Below are 17,120 nucleotides of genomic sequence, written 5' to 3'. Positions count from 1 at the left end.
ATGGGCCCACAACATCCCCTCTCCCTAAAGCTGAGTTGGTAATGGAGTCTGTTAATGATACTGTAGGGAGAACTGGATGAGCCTGGGAAAGCCTCTGGCCATCAAAGGACTGGGGTACAGGCTGGGTCCAAGAATGTGTGTAGCTATCAGTGTGTGCCCAGCCGCCATGTGGCCAGGGAGCATGGGGACTGGGTGCCTGGCTGGCTAAATGGGAAAGTACAGCTTGAGGAAATCACTTAAGAGGTCCCAACAAAACACTTACCTCATGCCAGCAGCTGTACATGATGCTATATACCCTCTCTGAAGCTAGATGAGGCCTATAGAGACGTAGACCTTGGGCAATGTGTTCAGCTGTTTCACTGTTAGAAAATCTTTCATATGGCATCTTCCCCAGAGAGTAAATTTCCCACATCAAAACCCCTAGAAAATGAAAAAATGTATTAAGTCAATTTGCAGTCTCTTCAGGTAGTCGGGACACTAGTCTTCCTAGATCAATGTCAAATATTAGATGCAGCTGATTCCCCACACTTTCAATTTTGCATTTGGTCCAAACTTCTCCTGTAGTACTGACCACACTAGAGGGTAAACAGGGTCTTACTGGACTATTAGCTCCTCTAGGAAAGAGACAGCTTCTTATTTGTCGTTGTAATTATAGGGTCTGGCAGAGTCCCTTGGTACATAATCAGTATTCAGAAGCTGTGGAATACTGAATAAATTGTTCCTCTCAATATATTGTGACTTCTAAGAAGGCAGGAATCATGTCTATTTTACTGTTTTTAGCCCCAGGAACCCCTGTGGTGCCTGACAATAGTAAGCACTCCCTAAGGATTAGAAGAATGAAAACAACAGATAGTAACCTCTGTGTGCAGGTTACAAAGTGGCAATTTCCCCACTGCTTTCCCTTCCTTTAAGCTGTATAATCTGTATAATTTTATCCACTCACCAAAAGCCCAGATGTCAGATTTGCTGCTGAACTTGCTATACATAAGGACTTCTGGTGGAGACCACCGGACTGGAAATTTGGAGCCTACTGAGCTTGTGTATTCATCATCCAGGACATACCTGTGGATGGTTCAAGACTTGTTACTGTTAGGATTTGGAGAGAGCTTGACATGTGCTTAAACTTTCTTGGCAAGTCATATGAACTGCACAAATGCATGCCTATGGGCCAATCAGTATGTTTTTAAAAGGTTATTTTTAATGTAATCCTGTTTTCTTATCTGAATTAGCTTTCTTGATTAATAATATGGTTACAGAAAGTATGAAGTGAAATAATACTCCCTTCTTCTTCTCTGTCCTTCTTTGTCTTTTCTCCTTCCTTCTAGTCTGTAGTTGCCCATGGGAATTAGACTGATTAGTAAAGAAGAAGGCTCAGGAGTAGAGACAACAGGATTAACAAATCAAAAAAAAAAAACGTATTTGGAGAAATTGGCTAAAGAAAGAGGGAATGACAAAGGAGAGGAGAGGGATACAAAGGACAAAAGAAGTGACTTAAATAATTCAAAGAAAGAAAAGGAACAGAAAGACTAGAATGAGGGGGATAAAAGAAAGGGAGAGGGTGAAAAACAATAATGCTGCCTCATGTTTGTGCTGTGCTATTTTTACTTTTAATTTTTTTAATGTTTATTCTTTTTTTGAGAGAGAGAGAGAGAGAGAGAGAGAGAGACGGAACAGGGGATGGGGCAGAGACAGAGGGAGACAGAATCTGAAGCAGGTTCCAGGCTCCGAGGTGTCAGCACAGAGCCCAACGCGGGGCTTGAACTCACGAACTTCGAGATCATGACCTGAGCCGAAGTCAGACACTTTGAATGACTGAGCCACCCAGGCACCCCTATTTTACTTGTAGAGGGAAAGATGAAAAAGATACACTTACCTGGATAGGCCGAAGTCAGATACTTTAACAACTCCTTGATCATTTACCAAACAGTTTCGGGCTGCCTGTAGTACAACAATTACCAGTGAGACTCTGGCCCTGACATACAGGTCACAAAGGCACAAAGATTCTGCCCACCAGGGGAATGAAGCCAGGGAAGCTTCATCTCTTTCACTCCAGAGACACTTTCCCACCCAGCAGGAGTCAGCTGTTGCCACGGAGAAACTTGGATACATTTCCCATACATCTAAAGCAACCTGCTATGTAGACATAAGTAAAACATTGAGGGCATACAGAATGATTCCATTCGCAGTGATGATTCCATGACACTCCTTCCTCTACCAAAATGTTGAGAGAATTAGGGAAAACAGAAGGCAAGTTTGTTTTGTTTGGTTTGCTTTTCTGCCAGTGGGCTAAGACAATTTGAGCCTTGGCCTCCCTGAAATAAGCAGTGGCACAAACTCCGATGCTTCTAGAGGCCAGGCAGGCACCGGCAAAATGAGAGAGTGAAGTGGGAGGGTAGATTGCAGGAAAATGCAAAGCATGCAGTTGGTCTGAAGGAGGCAGCTGTTCCTCAGCACCAGTTGACTGTTAGCATGGTCTGTGAGAATGGGCCTGGTGTTTCAAGATGGTCAAGATTTTCAAGACAAGCTGGAAATTCAGTTTTTATTTTTAATGAAAACACTTTTTATGTTTATTTATTTATTTTGAGAGAGAGAGAGAGAGAGAGAGAGAGAGAGAGAGAGAACAAACAGGGTAGGGGCAGGGGGCAGGGAGAGAATCCCAAAAAGGCTCCGCGCTTTCAGCACAGAGCCTGATGTGGGGTTTGAACGCCCAAGCCATGAAATCATGACCTGAGCTGAAATCAAGAGTCAGAGGCTTAATCCATTGAGCCACCCAGGTGCCCTCAGTTTTTTTTTTTTTAATGTGTTTTTAAGTGTTTGCTAAGTAACATACAACATTTTTTTTTATAAAAGAACAAATGTACCCAAATGTACAAATGTACTCTGATGTAACCAAATGAGGCTCTGTGCCAGGAGCAGCCCCAATGGGAAGCAGGGTTGCCCTTCTGTCCTGAAGGACCCCACCATTTTTACTTGCTGTGGTAGGGGATGGGAGTGAGTGACAGCTCTAGCTATCACCATGGCAGAACTTGTGTTGGGACTAGAGATCCTTGACTGGTTGACCACTGGAGCATAGGTTCACCTAACTCTTAATGCCTTCTAGATAAAACTGAAATGATGATTCCAGCAACCCTCCTCATCCATGTACTATATATATTCCTCTGCTACTTTCACCCCCTCAGTCCTTGGTCCCAGGCCAATCCTTCTGAGGTCCTACCAGGTCTCGGTGAAGAAATTGCTTTGACTCCAGGTATTCCATGGCTTCACAGACATCCTTGCACATCTCCAGCAGCTGCTGAGTCTGGAGGCGGTGGCGCATTTCCCTCAGGTAGTTCAGGAGGCAGCCATTGGCCATGTACTCAGTGATGATGAAGATGGGGCGCTGCTTGGTACAGACGCCATACAACTGTACCAGCTTCTCATGGGAAAGATTCCTACAGGAGAGGCAAAAAACCAGTCCTCACTTTCTGGCTCTGCATACTAATCAGAAAGGGGCTGGAGAGGAAAAGAGTTGGCCTGGAAGTAAAGTATCAAGTAAGGGACCATGATAACAAGTTGACTTTCCTCTTTCCCACCCTAAACCACAAATATGCCTAATATGTGAGAGTGGAGAGAGATTTGGAGCCCATCAATAGAACAGAAAATAAGCCCAGGGCTAACTGAACAATAAGGGTAATCAGAATCAGTCTTCCTTTTGGAAGTCTCATTTTTCACATTTATCCTTAAATGCTACTGAGATGGTACACCCCTGTGATCAACACTATTATCAACCAATATCTAAGATAAAGAAATGATTACCTCAGCAGTTAGTATTCCCACCAATCAAAGATTGACCTCAGGCCCTGGTCCCAAATCTCTCCTACTCTAAGTCACCTTAAGCCACAGTGGAAACAGTCCTGGTAATTCCTAGACTCTGGCAACTGGATTGAGAGTTGAGTTTGGGCTGTAACTCACATCATGACTTTGGCTTCTTCAATGAACTCATCCTCGGACATGGAGCCTTCTTTGATCATCTTGATGGCCACGTCATACTGGCCTCTCCATTTTCCATATTTCACTACCCCAAATTGTCCAGTCCCCAGCTCCTTTAAGAAGGTCAGGTCCTTTGGATCGATTTCCCATGATCCTATAACAACAAAGCCTTGATACGATTCTTTGGGAGTCATGTATGTATAATTCCTACAATAGATAAGAATCTCTACTAGGGGTAGTAATAGGCAAGTGGTAAAAAGGAAATGTTCAGGAGTACTAATGTCTCTTTGCCTGGGAAAATCTCAGGGACAGGGTGGTTACTGGTTGAAGGAATTGGAATTTTAGGTGCCAATTAGCCATAAAGGAAGGAGAAACTAGACAATCTGTTAAAATTCCTTTATGGTTATTTTTTTTACCACAATTAAAAAATAATCCCTTTATGAATCTGTTTTTGCAGTCCCAGTAGGAGCCACCAGGGCAAGAAGAATTATTAAATAACTTGTTTGGCTTTGTCTTAATCTTCCTTGAGGCAGCTGGTGCAGAACAATGTGCTGCAAGGTCTAATTGGGTCTGCCAAAGGTAGTCCTTGCAACTGATCAGTCCACCCTACCCTAGAGAAATAAGCAGTTACCGTAGCCCAGGCCTGCAGTGGAAGGCGCATTCTTGTTTTGTTGAGACACTGGATATTTGAGCCTAGATATGAGTCCTGAAACATACAAAGAGGGTCATGCTGCTGGTGCAGTGTAGGAGGTGGGATGTCATACACACCCTCGCTTAAAGCCTTACACTTCTGATATTTATCTTTCTGGTACATTTTGAATTCCAGAAGATCTTCACGAGCCCAAATTTTTCTGGAAGTTTCTCCTTTCACAAAAGGATTTTCAGAAAAAAAGAGATAAATACTAATTGAAATACACTCCCCAACTAAATATATCCCCACCTCCAACCCCAGGCTTAGCTCACATTCTACTTCTGCTTTTGATACTGAAAAGTGTAATTGGGACCCCATAAAATTACAGCCTTGACACTGCCTTGAATGGGGATAGCAGACAGCAGCAAGTCTTCTCAATGTATTCATGCCGTCACCAATCTCCCAGTTTTTCAAATGCCTACCAGACTGAGAAACTGTCTTCTGATATTTTCTAATCTGTATGTTCTTTGAGGGCAAGGACCTTGACTAATAACTTTACTGTGTTCTCCTCCAGTATCAAGAAAACTGCTGAGGACACAATAGGAACTCAATGAATACTTGCTGATTTATTAGTTACCAGTATCTTCTATGTCTTTCCTTAGCACTGAGATTTAGTCACCAAATAAGAAGTCAGTCTGTACTGGGTGCAAAGTCTGGCAGTCAAAGGCAGACCTCTACCCAGCATCATAAGGGTTTTCTTTCACAACTAACTTGCACTGCTTTGTGAGGCTTTTGTCCCCTCACCACTTTGTCCTGAATTGCTTCTACTGGTTCTTGTCACACTCTTCTTATCTGGTACCCCTGATACTCACCTGCAGAGTTATGCTGATGGTAGTTAATGAGTTCAGGGATGGTGCTGAAAAGGTGCTTCTCAGCCAGGTAATACTGGCTCTGAGGTGTGGAACACACAACATAATGGCGTATCACCCCTTGAGAGTCCCTAAGGAAGTGGGTGCTGAGTCAGCAACTTGAGAACAAGTGTCAGCAGGACCCAAAGTAAAGTGAAGTGAATTTTGAGTTTAAGGGACACAGGTAGTAGGAGAGGCACACTATTAAAGAACCTCTCCCCTTTGTCCCCAGGGCCTTGGAACAGTAATGCTCACCCTGTAGATTTAGCAAACACAGACACAGTATATTTTCCTGCTTTGCTGGAGTCTCTGACAATGAAACCTCCTTCTTTCCCCTGAAACAATGAAAAAGAATCTAACTTTAAGGAGGAAGTGGTGCTCACACCTGCATCCCACCTGCCCAAACCTGAGAGAAAACTGAAGCCTTGATTTTACTGACAAGTTCCATGTTTGAACTGCAGCCTCATTGCTTTTGATACTGAAAAGTGTAATTGAGACCCCCCACCCCAATAAAATGACAGCCTTGACACTGCCTTGCCTTGAGGTGACAGATAGAAGCAAGCCCTCACTTGTTGTGCAAGGAGAATGCCATTTTCCTGTGGTCACACACTTACCTCTTGCTTTAGCAGTTGCTCAGCTTGACTCCGAGTCATGTGTTTAGAATACCACCTGTAAAGGGAGAATGCTTCAGTGGCTCTTAGGCCACAGGGTTAGCAGCTTAGAGGTTAGAGCACCTTTCACGGCTCGTCTATGCCAGTGGTTCAGTCAGTTCAATCAACTCCTATTTATTGAGTACCTATCATGTGCATAGCACACAGCATCCCTTTCCCAAAGACTGGTTGGAAATGAAGAGCACAGGACAAAAGGCAAAGGGGTTCAAGGAAGGGATTAGGGACAGGACATTCAAGGATAATCCATTTACATGATTAGGGAGAAAGGAAAACAACAGAAGTTTGATGTTTTCACCCTTTCTTATCAAATTGTCAAATACTTTTCTTTGAGTGGTTCTTCTGAATTTGGGTGGGTGAGGTTGTGTGATGACCTCTCCAGCTCTCAAAAGAAAAGAGTGTTTGGGGTGAGGGTAAGACATACCCACTGACTTAGGGTGGTGGCATCATTTGACCCAGTTGGCAGTGGCTTTAGTAAGTATCTTAAAATAAAAATTTTACTGAAAGTATAAGAATGTATACATTATATTCCATTCGTCTGGGAAGACTGTGTGCTGGGAACATAAGCATACTCACTCATACATTTCTATGGAGTCTTCTGCTTCGGTGACATAGTTACTAGGAATGTAGCCTTCCTGCCTGTAGAGGAGACAGTGTGGTATATCATCCAATACTTCCCATGCTGGCAGGGGCGGGGGATAGAGATTCATATGCCTGTATCCCCTGGCTCAGAACAGATCTCAAATGGAGGTATATAAACCACATTCCTCCCTCAAAGAGGATCATGTCACTGATGCATGGCTAAGCCAGTGAAGTGTGTAGCTTCTGCACGTGCAGCACTGATTATATGCGCATGACAACATAATGGGCCAGACCTTGTAGGCTCCGACAGGTGGCCACAAGTAGAGCTGCACTCTGGGAAGTACTTGGCAGGACAGCATAGTCACTTTGGTGTGGGAAGAACAATTTCTGATTGGGATACTGAACGGGGGAGTCATGCTGCAAGATTTTGCATGTGTGTGGAGAAGGTGGACACAAGGCTCCAGAAGGGCTGGAGTGGACTCACCCATTTTTATCCCGCGCTCTCCACCAGGGTAAGTTGCTCTCCTCCAGGATAAAATACTCATCACCCTTTCGTAGCTGTAGATCATTTGCATTCATTGGCAGGTAATCATAAAGGGCTACAACCTTTTTCAGCTCACTTGTAGAGGCAGGTTGTGCTGTTGGCTCAGGGGGCAGAGGCTTTTTCAAGATCTGTGTAGTTGAGAAGGAAAAAGTAGGGGATTTTGGCTAGATATCAAGCCCTCTCCTCTTCTCCCCCAACTCTCAGGCTTACTAGAGACATCAGTCTCACCTAAATCAGGAATAAAAAAAAAATGTTTATTCAGCATTTATTCAACCAGTTTTCAAGTATCTATGCTGGCTTCTCAGCCTGGAGTGCACATCAGAATCATCTAGAGAGTGGCTAATAATCCTAGGCTGTTTCCTATATCAATAGTGTCAAAATATCTGGGGATGGGACCCAGGCACCAGTAATTTTAAAACTTCCCAGACAAAAACCATGAACAGTCATGATGTGGAAACCTTGGCATTAAACTAGTACATGGATCTACTAAGTGGCTCCAAATCTTAGTTTCCTTGTTTGTAAAATGAGCATAATAACTCCTGCCCTGCTTACTCATAAAATATGAGAAAGAGGTTTTTAGATTTTAAAAAATAACCAAAAAAATCAATAATAATATATTAGTGGTAGGATCAAGTATTGGGTATATGGGTATTCACTGTTAAATTCTTACAACTCTATGTTTGAAAATATTTTTCACTTAAAAATATCAGGCTTTGTTTTGTTTTAAACAGGTGATTGGATTAAATCATTGCCAAGAGCTTTGCAATAGCCCTCTATCTTACCACTGAATAGGAAGTCCTAATTAGGACAAATCCCATGTTTCCTCAAGAACTCCAATTAACATTACTAAGTCCCCTGGGAGTTCTAAGACTGGTGTGCTTTCAGGGTGTGACTGTAAGTTTCTCTTTTTTTAATTTTTAATTTTATTTTTAAATTAATCTCTACACCCAACATGGGGCTTGAACTCACGACCCCAAGATCAAGAGTCATATGCTCTACCGACTGAGCTACCCAGGTGCCCCTGTAAGTTTCTATTTAAACAGTAGCAGCACCAATTTCCCTGTATACCTGGTCCTCTTCAGGTGTGGGAGGAAGGGGCTTTTTCGTCTTTCGGTGAGAACTCCCAGGTTTTAAACCTACAAAGTAAGAAACCAGTTTTGATATAGAATGCATCTTAGGAAAGGGCCCAGGGACAGATTTGATTAGGAACTTAGCTTTTGTATACATTACCTTTAGGAAAGTTAGAAAAAGTCTAAGTGCGTACAGCCCTGTACCAGGTTGCACAGCTTGGACAGCAGAGTGCCAGCAGGATTTCGGCCCCAGCGAAACCCCTCTCCCAGGCCCCTTTGTGTAGTGGGCAAAATATACAAACCTGGGTTTGACAGACCCTTGAAAGGGTGGTGGATAGGGTCAAAAGAGGGAGAAATTATATTGATAAGATCTCTTACTTCCATTCCTATTCTCCAAAATTTGGCAGCCCATAGCATTTTTGGCTGTCTGAGAGCAGCAGAGATACTGCCCATCGATCCAGAAGCAAGGATGGTATTTCTGTGCCAGATCACTGTTGTACCGGATTACTGTAATGGGAGAGAGAGAGAAAGAGATCACATCTGAAATTCCAAAGAATCCACCATTTGTATGTTTTCTTCTTTGACTAAGGTTAGTGGTGAGCTCTAAACAACTGCCCCTTCTTGAGGACAAGTTGGCTCATATCCCTGTCCCTGGAGAGTTCTTGTGCAGTCCTCTTCAGTGGTCTCTCATGATGACTATCTCCTGACTACTGTGGTAAGAATATCTATGTGTCCAGAGCCCAAGAACAACAACAACAAAATATATATGTTCTCTGTTTTCCCAGTAACCATTACAATATTCCTGTAAGGCAATGTGTTGATTATGGTGTTCTTTTCCAGATACAGGAAACAATAAGCCCATGCCAAACTCACTCCAGTTCTCAACATGCCAATGTCCCAGCTACCTGAGTGGTCTTTTAGCGATACCTACTTTAGTGAGATTATCTGCATCAGGCTTTCCATGTTCATAGAATAGACAATAGAATGGAGCTCAGGAGCAAATGAAGTGATTCTGCCTCTAGAATAAACATGGTTCCGGTCTTCCTAGGGCCACCAAGGTGGGTTCAGCTCATTGTGGGAGATAAACACAGCACCTCCATTTCCTTCACAGAGTCATGAGGTTCAAAATGTCTCCCAGAAGCCAAAGTACTTTGCAAAGAATAGAGTGGTTTGCAGATAGGAGGAATTGGTATTACTGTTTTTAATATTGTGGCATCTCAAGAACCTGAGCATGAAGTCAATTAGATAAGTCATCCATGGGATCAAGTTGTCAGATAACAGATAGAGCAAAGACAACTGAAATGATTGACAATAGCTATCATTGGGACAAAAAGACTTTGGCTGGTCTAAAAATGTGCACATTTGAGGACTTGCACATTTCAGCCTTTACTGCTAAGGAGAAGCCCATGTAACTTTTTTTTTTTTTAAGATAAAAACAAGGCAGGGGTGCCTGGGTGGCTCAGTTGGTTGAACGTCCAACTTCGGCTCAGGTCATGATCTTGCAGTTGACGAGTTCGAGCCCCGCGTCAGGCTCTGTGCTGACAGCTCAGAGCCTGGAGCCTGCTTCAGATTCTGTGTCTCCCTCTCTCTCTGCCCCTTCCCTGCTCATGCTCTGTCTCTCTCTGTCTCAAAAATATATAAATATTAAAAAATTTTAAAAAAACAAGGGAAATTTTTCCTCTGTAGAGACCAACTCAAGTCCTTACGAGCTTGCTAGTCTCACTCCATTCATTCACTTAAGACTTTGAGGGAAGCCTAGAAGCTTCTGGTGGCCAGGTGCATTTCACAGGCAAATGAACAAAAGTGCTGGTGTTTTTAAAGTACTATTGTGATGCTTTTGTAAACATGGATTGGAGTACTTCTAACCACTGTTCCCTGCTTAACCTCGTCCTTTACTTTCTCAGCACTCCCCTTCACCATCTTACCAGGTACAGGGTGGTGGGACCTAGTCAGATGGAGGTGCAAGCTAAGGGGCTGAATTGTCTCTAGAGAATTTTAAAACACTAGTAAAACCAACCAAAAGTCTGTCTTTTATTATTACCAGGCACTGGCAATTCTGAACAACATTCCAGATGTCAGCCAGGACTGATCACTCTCACTACCTCCATTCTCTGCCCCTCCCTCCTCCCACCATTACTCTTCACCCAGGGATTTGAAGGCCCTCTGGTGCAGGCCTGCACACTGGCAGACCTGCCAAGAATTCTTAACCAATAACTGGCTGCTCTACAAAACGAAGCTATGCTAATATGCGGATGAAGGCACATAATGCATTCTTCCCTCTCTCCCTACAGAAGACTCATTAGGAACTTACCCTACATTCCTAAGTAATGCCTGCCTCTTACAGGGTCCCTTGAAGATTACACCCTTTCTCTTGCTGGCTAATCCAGAACTGGTATTTCCAGCTACCTAGGAGGGAATTTCAAAAACATTTATCTGTTATGGACTAAATGTTTATGTCCCCCCTACCTTGAAATTCATATGATGAAGCCACTCAATGCGATAGTATTAGGAGATGGAGGCTTAGGGAGGTAATTAGGTCATAAGAATGGAGTCCTTATGATGGGATTAGTGCCCTTATATGAAGAGACAAGAGAGAGAGATTCTGTCTCTCTCTGCCATAGGAAAACAGAGGGAGAAAGTGCCCATTCTGCAAGCCAGGCAGAGGGTTCTCACCAGAAACCAAATCCACTGGCATATTGATCTTGGACTCCCCAGATTCCAGAATGGTGATAAATCAATGTTTGTTGTTTAAGCCACCTGGTCTATGGTATTTTTTCTTACAGCCTGAGCTGACTAAGACAGTGTCCAAGTGAGAGGGCCGGGAAAGACTACTTCACCAATGCATAGGGCCAACTCTGTCTGGGAAGCACTAATGGTTGGTGCACTTTCTCCAAGTACTTGATGGGCTGGTCTCTCATGTTCATATTTATCAGGATAATGTCTAAAATTCTGTTTCATTATGAATGAGTTCTTCCTCCCTATATTAGTTGTCGCAGTTTTGTCAATGCCACTCTTTCTTTCATTTTTGGTGAGGTCAGGACTTTTGCTTATTTTTGAAGTTGCAATTAGGAGAGGATCTATTGAGCTTGTCCAAACCAATATTCTAGAGTGAATGTAGACACATATTTGTGGTGCTATAACATTAAAGTGCCCACTGTTGTGTTCAAGGAAATGGAAGGAGAGAGCCCAAGTCCTCAGGGATACAATCTCTGCATGGAAAGTGCCACTGAAAAAAGAAGGCAGCTGGATATGGGGTACCTGAAGCCCTACTTTTAAATGGAGGTATAACTTACACATAATGAAGTGTGCAATCTAAGATATACAACTAGCCACATTTGTTTACAACCATTTAACCACCACTCTGATCCAGGACCTCAGAAGGCTCCCTCAGGCACTTTAATAGCCAATAACCCTGCAGAGGTAGCCAGTACTCAGATGAAGTCTCCTTCTCATGCCAGTGATTTTCAACTGCTGCATTTTATCCTACAGTGGGATAACTTATCCCTAGAGTAGGACTTTATGCCTCCTATATTATCTCACAATTGGCATTGCAGAACCTGGGGCTGTCTTGGTATTGTTACGACTTGCACCTAAGTCCCCCAGCAACTATGGTATTTTGTTGCAAGTTACCTACTTTTTTGGGTCATGTTGTCAGCCCAAGCAGGTTCAAGAAGACATACACCCAGGTGTAGAACAACTGGAAATGAAATGCCTTCAGAAACACAAGAGAAGAGAAGGCAAAATTGTACCTTCCCACACTACCTATCCACACTAATAACCCAACTCAAGTGGTAGTATTTTCTATTTGTTTTGGCTTTATTTTTACTGTTGTTGTAGTTTTACTTACCTAATGAACTTTAATAGTAGTGCATAATCAGCATTATGTTTGCCATTTGAGTTAATAAGCCAAGTTTACAAGCTGGATATTCTTTTTTTTAATTTTCTTAATGATTATTTATTTATTTTGAGAGAGAGACAGACAGGAGAGAGAAAGAGAGAGAGAGAGAGAGAGAGAGAGAGAGAGCTCAAACAGGAGATGGGCAGAGAGAGAGGGAGAGAGAAACAATCCCAAGCAGACTCTGCAGTGCCAGTGTAGAGCCCAACACTGGGCTCAATCTCGCAAACTGTGAGATCATGACCTGAGGCAAAATCAAGAGTCAGACCCTTAACGGACTGAGCTACCCAGGCGCCCCACACACTGGATATTCAGTCGTTGCTAATACCTTGAATACAGTGGACACTCAGTAAATATTTGTTAGGCTAACTTATGACTGGTTTTGAAATTAGTAGTTTAAGTGTAAGGGAGTTACTAACTTGCATGTGTCACTTTTTTTTCTCTTCTGGTTCTTGCTCAGTATGTCCCACTTTCCCCTATTTCCAAACTAACTCCTAGCTGTCCATCAACATGGAGCCCTAGTTAGTGGTGGTTGTATACTCTTACAGAAAAATCAGTGAGCATAACCATTGGTCCCTTTCTGCATTCAAGTCACTGTATTAGGCACTGTGGAGAGAAACCAAAGAAATACAAACATATATGCCTTCTGTGTGCTCATTTTGTACTCCTAGGGCTAAAGCAGGCCTCTTACCTTAAAACATGCCCCCCCCCAAAATCCCAAGAACTGGACTTTGTGGTATAAGATATCACCAATTTGCCATCTCAACATGGCCTTACTCTAGAATATCTTGCAGCTAACTACAGGTATAACTTCTGGGCTTGAGAACAAACCAGCATGAAACTATGTACTAAACTTAGGCTCTGGAGTCATTCAGACCTAGGGATATGGTAAAACTCCAAGCTTTACCATCAAGTGTGCCCATGAATGTGACCATGAGCAGGTTACTGAACCTCTTTGAACCTCAGTTCCCTCATCTATAAATAGGGGAATAATACATACTTCATAAACTTATCATGAGAACTAAAAGCTAGTACATTTGAAACACTTGGCACAGAGCCTGGTACATAATAAGTGCTTATTAAGTATTGTTATTTTTTTATTTTTAAAATTTATTTATTTAGTTATTTGTTTTGAGAGAGAGAGAGACAGCACACGCCAGGGAGGGGCAGGGAAAGGAAGGGAGAGAAAGATTCCTAAGCAGGCTCTGCGCTGCCAGCACAGAGCCCGATTCAGGGCTCAAACTCATGAACTGCAAGATCATGACCTGAGCCGAAACCAAGAGTTGGACACTTAACCGACTGAGCCACTCAGGCACCCCTATTATTGTTGTTTTAACCCACAGTTGCTGTGAGAATTAAATGAGACAATAAATATAAGGTACTTAGCTTGGTGTATGGAACATAGCAAGAATACAATAAATGACCCCTTTCTTCCTTTCTCCTCTCCTCTTTCAGCTTGAAAGATTTGGTGATTTTTATTTTGGCCAATCAGACTTGCACTCAAGGGAGTGAATAAGGGTGGTATGGTGAGCCGCCGAATATCAGAATCTAAATGTTAACAAAAAAGGCTGTCGTGCAATAACCCAACCATGCTGTTATCAGTCTGCCATCCTTCCTGTTTCTCTAGGCAGCCTTTCCTGATGTCAACTCAACCAGTTAATCTCTCAGTCACTTGACATGTGGCTATATATACACACAAATATGTGTGCATGCATCCTGTGCTGCAAGACTTTAGAGTCAAGTTTATCTGAGCATGTTGTATGGTCTTTGTGAAATGCTGAAACTATGCAAGTTTAAGTCCTCACAAAACAAGGAACATGAAATAGTTCCTTAGAAAATATTTACCCATGAAAGAGATGTACCATGCTTTCCTATACAGTGTTTTATAGTTTTCCATGTGTTTTCATAAACATTATATCATTTGATCATTAAGACAACCCTGGAGGTAGGTATGGCAGGTACCATTATTATTTCTATTCCAGAAGAAGAAACTAAGCCTCAAAAGGAGCTTGTTGGCCTACTTGCCAGAGGTCACCCAGTTTATTAGTGGCAGAAGAGGGCTTGGAAGAAGCTTCTCTGCTCTGACTTCAAGCATTCTCATAATCATCTAAGTTTTGGGAACTAGATATTTTATACTTAGGATTTGAAATATTGCAATAACCATTGAATGCCATACCACCCTTATAGTTGGTGGAAAGAGTGGGACTATTTTATAGATAGGGAAATAGAGGTGCCCATAACTACAGAATTGCACTAGAGAGATAATGGTGGAACTGCATTGAAACTCTTTGTCTAGTACGTTATCTTTTATTCATATAATGGAAGGAAAGGAGTTTAATAACTCAATTGTATCACTAATATTGGATAAAATACAATTTATCATCTTCTTTCCTTCCTCCCTCCCTGTTTTCTTCCTTCCCACCTCCCTCCTCTCTTTCCTTTTGTTTCTTCCACCTCTTCTCTTTTTTCTCTGTCGCCTGCCTCCTTCCATCCATTCTTCTTTAGTCTCTCCTTTCCTCCCTCCCTCCATCTCTCTTTCCCTGTCCCCCGCTCCTTTCTCTCTTCTTTCTCTCCCTTTCCCTCTCCCTCTACTTTCTTCCCTTCTTTCTTTGAAAACTAGTTTATTTTCAAAATAATTCTCACCATTTTTGAGCTGATGAATCCAGCGCTTCCTCAGTTCTTCAGTTGGGGAGAAGACATAAAGAGGCCCTTCATCATATACAACCTGAGGCAATGGACACACAGACTTCAGCAGTTAGGATTCAGAAAAAAGAAGAAAGTTTTTGAAAGAAATAATCTTAAGCTGCAACTTTGTATATTCATAGTGGAAAACAAAGAAAGGGTCTTCAGTCAGCAGTGGAGCTGGGGTCATGTGAGCTGTCTGATAAATTCCTGAACAATTAATATCCAGGGTAGTAGGACTTAGGGGCTCTTAGCTTTTTAAATGGTCCTAGATCCTCTTGACCTGTGTTTCAGTTTGTGTGTAAACATAGTTCATAATATTTCCCTCTACTCATGATGGAGACAGGATTTGTGTTTATCCAACAAAGAATATGTTATGATCTTATTAAACTTTGGGTTTGTATAGGAGAGAATTGAAGTAATGATTTGTATAACTTAAGTCTTCATCGGTACATATGGATTATAATATGTAACAAAATTTTAACTCAGAGCTAATTTTCCTCCCATGCCCTAGTGGCCTCCCATTGCCAAAATAAACCAAGTTTGGAACCACAAAAGAGTAAAGTATATATTTACTTCAAAAAGAGTAAAGTATATATTAAGCATTGTCATCAAATCAAACAGTATTTTTTAAAAACTTCACATGTACAAGGCATTGCGTTAGGTATTGTAGAGGTGCATGAAACATGTGGTTCCAATCCTCACAGACATTACATATTGGATTCTGAAATCAAATGTAAATTAATTTGAATTAATTAATGGTATTATCCACTAGCCCAGCCAAACAACATCATCTTGTTGAAAGACAACAGTAGTAAAAACGATGTCTAAAACACTCCTCCTTCATAGGTTTTGTAAATTTTGATACAGTCAAGGATGTGAACAAGATCCTTGCAAATTTTTCTTTTTGCTTGTTAGTCTTGCTGTGCTTATAAATCCATGACAGAAAGCCCCCTCCCCTGAGACTTTCCACTTCCTTTTCTGGCTTTCACTGTTTGCAGAGGCTGCTATATTCACAACATATGACCTACAGAGTTTTCAGGATGTAAGCAAGCCAAACTGAAGGTTGAATCTGAAGCTCTTGCTCTCCCTCATGGATTACAATGCACCTATGAAACAGATATCTATGTGGCTTTTCAGTTATTTCAGACTTGAATAGAATTTAAGTTTATGTATAAGTCTAATAAGCCTTCCCCATACGGAACTTCCTAATACTACTCCTTCCCTCCCCTTTTCTGTCTTTTCAACCCACATGACCACCATTAGACAGATAGGCGGGACCAGAAGGAAGTGAAATGCTCACTCAACAGAGCATCTTTCTCAATGTAGTTACCATAGACAAGACACGCCATAATACAATTACTGCCATTATGGATTCTCTTTGAGGTGTAGGGACTAAAAGGTACTGTGTTAAATTGGGAAAATAGAAAAAAAAAACACTCTTAGCCCATGTCAGTGTCATTTCTCACTTGAGTGTCCTTATCCACCTCAACTTCTGTTCACTGGGACCTAGTATTCTTCACTGTGCCCCGCACCCCATCCCTAATTATTACATTACAGGTACCTTTGAGAGCTGGTGAGAGAAAATACCTTACCTGGAAGGGATAAGGGAACCTTTCAATGATTGAAATCTGCTCCATTTCACTGGATTCTTCACCCCTTCTCTGCAATGAAAGAAGAAAGCACATGCCACTGTGGAAAACAGTGTGGAAGTTCCTTAAAAAGTTAAAAATAGAACTACCTTATGATCCAGCAATTGCACTACTTGTCATTTACCCAAAGAATACAAAAACGCTAATTCAAAGGGACACATGCACCCCTATGTTTATAGCATTATTACTTAAATAGCTGAGATATGGAAGCAGCTGAAGTGTCCATCCATTAATAAATGGTTAAAGAAGATGTGATATATAGATATATAGATATAGATATAGATATAGATATAGATATAGATATAGATATAGACATATAGATGTGTGTGTGTGTATACACACACATACAATGGAATATTATTCATCCATTAAAAAGAGTGAAATCTTGCCATTTGAAGCATGGATGGAACTAGAGAGTATAATGCCAAGTAAAGTAAGTCGGACAGGGGACAAAAAACATATGATTTCACTCAATATGGAATTTAAGAAACAAAATAAACAAGCAAAGGAAAAAATGAG

The 17,120-nt window shown here is 41.8% G+C and overlaps 1 protein-coding gene across 3 annotated transcripts in view; it reads right to left on the bottom strand.

Annotated features, from left to right (window-relative positions):
- The window catches only part of BTK (Bruton tyrosine kinase), a 31,865-nt gene that overhangs the window by 2,915 nt on the left and 11,830 nt on the right, over positions 1 to 17,120 (bottom strand). For all 3 annotated transcript variants that reach the window (XM_019436043.2, XM_019436042.2, XM_053891403.1), the window contains exons 4-18: positions 16,545 to 16,613; positions 14,911 to 14,992; positions 8,751 to 8,879; positions 8,371 to 8,438; positions 7,243 to 7,430; positions 6,753 to 6,815; positions 6,123 to 6,177; positions 5,764 to 5,843; positions 5,473 to 5,600; positions 4,601 to 4,675; positions 3,952 to 4,123; positions 3,215 to 3,431; positions 1,874 to 1,938; positions 944 to 1,062; positions 263 to 420 (exon numbers count right to left, since the gene is read on the bottom strand). In XM_019436043.2, coding sequence (XP_019291588.2) covers positions 263 to 420; positions 944 to 1,062; positions 1,874 to 1,938; positions 3,215 to 3,431; positions 3,952 to 4,123; positions 4,601 to 4,675; positions 5,473 to 5,600; positions 5,764 to 5,843; positions 6,123 to 6,177; positions 6,753 to 6,815; positions 7,243 to 7,430; positions 8,371 to 8,438; positions 8,751 to 8,879; positions 14,911 to 14,992; positions 16,545 to 16,613 — 1,668 coding nt within the window. The remainder of the gene's footprint in view (positions 1 to 262; positions 421 to 943; positions 1,063 to 1,873; positions 1,939 to 3,214; positions 3,432 to 3,951; positions 4,124 to 4,600; positions 4,676 to 5,472; positions 5,601 to 5,763; positions 5,844 to 6,122; positions 6,178 to 6,752; positions 6,816 to 7,242; positions 7,431 to 8,370; positions 8,439 to 8,750; positions 8,880 to 14,910; positions 14,993 to 16,544; positions 16,614 to 17,120) is intronic.

The sequence above is a fragment of the Panthera pardus genome, unplaced genomic scaffold (assembly GCF_024362965.1).
Source record: "Panthera pardus isolate Hobbes unplaced genomic scaffold, ASM2436296v1 HiC_scaffold_27, whole genome shotgun sequence".
NCBI classification, from domain to species: domain Eukaryota; kingdom Metazoa; phylum Chordata; class Mammalia; order Carnivora; family Felidae; genus Panthera; species Panthera pardus.
This window is presented reverse-complemented; position numbering and strand designations above follow the sequence as displayed.